The sequence below is a fragment of the Nicotiana attenuata genome, chromosome 8 (assembly GCF_001879085.1).
Source record: "Nicotiana attenuata strain UT chromosome 8, NIATTr2, whole genome shotgun sequence".
NCBI classification, from domain to species: Eukaryota; Viridiplantae; Streptophyta; class Magnoliopsida; order Solanales; family Solanaceae; genus Nicotiana; species Nicotiana attenuata.
The window spans coordinates 23,413,741-23,416,802 of record NC_031996.1 but is presented as its reverse complement, the minus strand read 5'-3'; the positions used below and the strand labels follow the sequence as shown (position 1 = coordinate 23,416,802).

At 33.0% G+C, this 3,062-nt stretch overlaps 1 protein-coding gene across 1 annotated transcript; it reads left to right on the top strand.

Moving 5' to 3' along the window:
- On the top strand, positions 1,531-2,701 carry LOC109231061 (ethylene-responsive transcription factor 2-like). Its single transcript, XM_019396602.1, has one exon. The coding sequence runs from the start codon at positions 1,763-1,765 to the stop codon at positions 2,498-2,500; it is 738 nt and encodes a 245-aa protein (XP_019252147.1). The 5' UTR covers positions 1,531-1,762; the 3' UTR covers positions 2,501-2,701.

Sequence of the window (3,062 nt, the reverse complement as noted above, 5' to 3'; positions counted from 1 at the left end):
TTTATAGAAGAATTTTTAGTCTACAAAAAGTTTTAAGCGCCTGGTTTTCAAACTTTACCACCAAAAGGGATGGGAATGGATACGGCTGGCAAAATGGTTAAAAAAGAAATAGTTAACCACTCATATTATCTATTATAAAATAAGTTGGATAATGAACTTTTTAAAAACGAGTCAAATATGGATAAGAACCATATTATCCATTTAGAAAATGGATAATCAATGGATAACTACTGAGTTTAACTTTTACATTTATAAAGCCTCAAATTGGGGGTTCCTCAAGTTTGGGAGACTAGGAATTCTCCCAAAAGTGATCATATTCAAGAAGCCATTTAATCCGTATTACATATGGATCAGATCGAATAATTTATCCGTTTTTTCATTATCCGTTTGACCCATCTCATATCCCAACCAACCCGACCGTTTTGCACCCTAGAAATGGATGAGATATCTCTTCTTAATCATAAGTTTCGGGTTAAAGTTCCGAAAATAAATAAAAAAAATTTAGATAGTGATCTCTTCTCCTTTAGTGAATCCTACACAGTGATCAACCAAAAAGAGAAATAATATTTGCGATAAATTATATATTGTAAGAATTTCTACTCTATAAATACGGTTTAAAACAATATGTTATCATAACATTCTATAATGTGATTTTGTGATCAATAAAGCGCTTGAAAATCATGAAGTTTCATGTTCAAATTTCACCATAAACAACAAAATACTAAATAATTCTTGTAATTTGTCCGAGATTTGATGGAGAACTCCTAAATAAAACAGATATGTAATAAATAAGATAGCCCGATGTATAAAGCATTTTACATTCGCACAAAATTCAAATAAGATCGCAACCAAGGGTATGGGGTGAGTCATGGTCCAGATGTCTACTGCTACAGCCAACTGCGGCAAAAGCGGCTCAGTAACAGCAAACGACAATTCAATTAATGAACTTTGACGTCAATAACCTATAATTCTATCCAGTGGTGAAAATTTCCAATTTCAAAATACACCACGTGATTGAAAGCTTCTCTCCTCACAAACATAGATTCCCAAATATGTTTTGAAAATTTTAATTTGGCTAAAGTTTGATTTTAAGATGAAAATATATTTGAATATTAGTTTTCAAAATAAATTTCTCAAATTTATTTTGGAAAAATATGAAATATAACTTATAACCACAAGTTCTAAAAACTATCACAAATACCCAATAATATCATTGTCAATAATATTCATTATATATCTCAAATCATAATCCTGAAACATAAATAAATTTGATACAAATTATTATTTTTATAATGAACTATACATGATACACTATCAGATGACCGAGAATACGAAATAATATTGTTACAAAATAATAAATAATGGACTTTATTTATAAAAAATAAAAGTTTGAGGCAATCTTTAAACATATAATAGTGATATTTTGGCCCAGAAGATTTAAAATTTTGCCAAAATATAAATAGAATCTATAATCATATATGTATTTGCTAAATAAAATCCAAATTTATTTTAATAAAATCTATGGCCAAACGCGGTTTTTCTCCGTTTACAAGGTTCAAGGAAGCTCAAACTTATCAACAAACAATACTTTAATCATTACAATCATGTTCATCTCCCACCCCTGGATGTACCATTTCTCATATAAATATATAACTCCATTCCTTTCCTCAATAAATCTCACAAGTCACAACTTCCTCTGTTTTCTCTGTAATTCACTCTCAACAAAAGAAAGTAAATTCATTACTAAATTAAAGATTTTTTCATGATGTATGGGAATTGTGAATTAGAAAATGATTTTGCAATTCTTGAATCAATTAGGCTTCACTTACTTGAAGATTGGGAAGCTCCATTAACAAGCTCCGACAATTCAACAACCTCAGATTTGAGCAGAAGCAATAGCATTGAGTCCAACATGTTTCCTAATTGCTTGTCCAATGAATTTGATGCAGCAGATACGTTTCTTTTTTATATCCTTAATGAAGGCGTTGGCTATGGATTTGAGCCAGCTTCTGATTTTACAATCCCCAATGTCAAATTAGAGCCTGAAATTTCAATTCAATCAACTGAAATATGGAATTCACCGGAGTTTGTGGAGCCGCCGGAGACGGCGACGGAGGTGGAAATGGAATCACCTGCGGTGACAACACCGCCATCGCCAAAGGGAAAGCATTATAGGGGAGTGAGAGTGAGGCCGTGGGGGAAGTTTGCAGCAGAAATTAGGGATCCGGCGAAGAATGGGGCGAGGGTGTGGCTGGGTACCTATGAGACGGCGGAAGACGCAGCGTTGGCTTATGATAAGGCGGCGTTTCGCATGCGGGGGTCACGTGCATTGCTGAATTTCCCTTTGAGGGTTAATTCTGGTGAACCTGAACCAATTAGAGTTGGTTCGAAGAGGTCATCAATGTCGCCGGAGCATTCTTCTTCGTCGTCGACGTCATCGGCGTCGCCACCAAAGAGGAGGAAGAAGGTATGTCAAGGGACGGAGCTAGCGGTGCTATAGGTCCCAACTGGGTTCTGTGTAGTGATTAAGAAAAACAGAATTAGTTGATGGAATTTGTTTTTTACTTGGCTGAAGTAATGAATTTGTTATTTCTTTAATTTTTTTTACTGTGATTGAAACTGAATCAATCATCCATGGGCATTAACGATCGTATTAATGCAAGAAATTACTCAATAAAGCAATATTGTGCTATTGAGAAAAGATAAATAGTCAAGCTTGCGTATTGCTGCTAGTCTTTTTATTTTTATTTTTTTATAAACTGATAATTTAATTTAAATAGTCCTCCCTCTATTGCAATTTAGATACACACTTTCCTTATTAATCTGTTCCAAAAAAAAATAACATATTTCTAGAATTGAAAATAATACAACTTTAAACTCTTCATTTTACTAATTTTATCCTTAATGAGAAATTTTTATAACCACAAAATGACATTGCCCCACAAAACTTTTACTCCTTAAGCTTTTAATACCACAAGTTTTAAAAGTCTTTTTTCTTCTCTTAAACTCCATATCGAGTAAACTTACTTTATCTAAATTGAAACGGAGGAAGTACTAATATT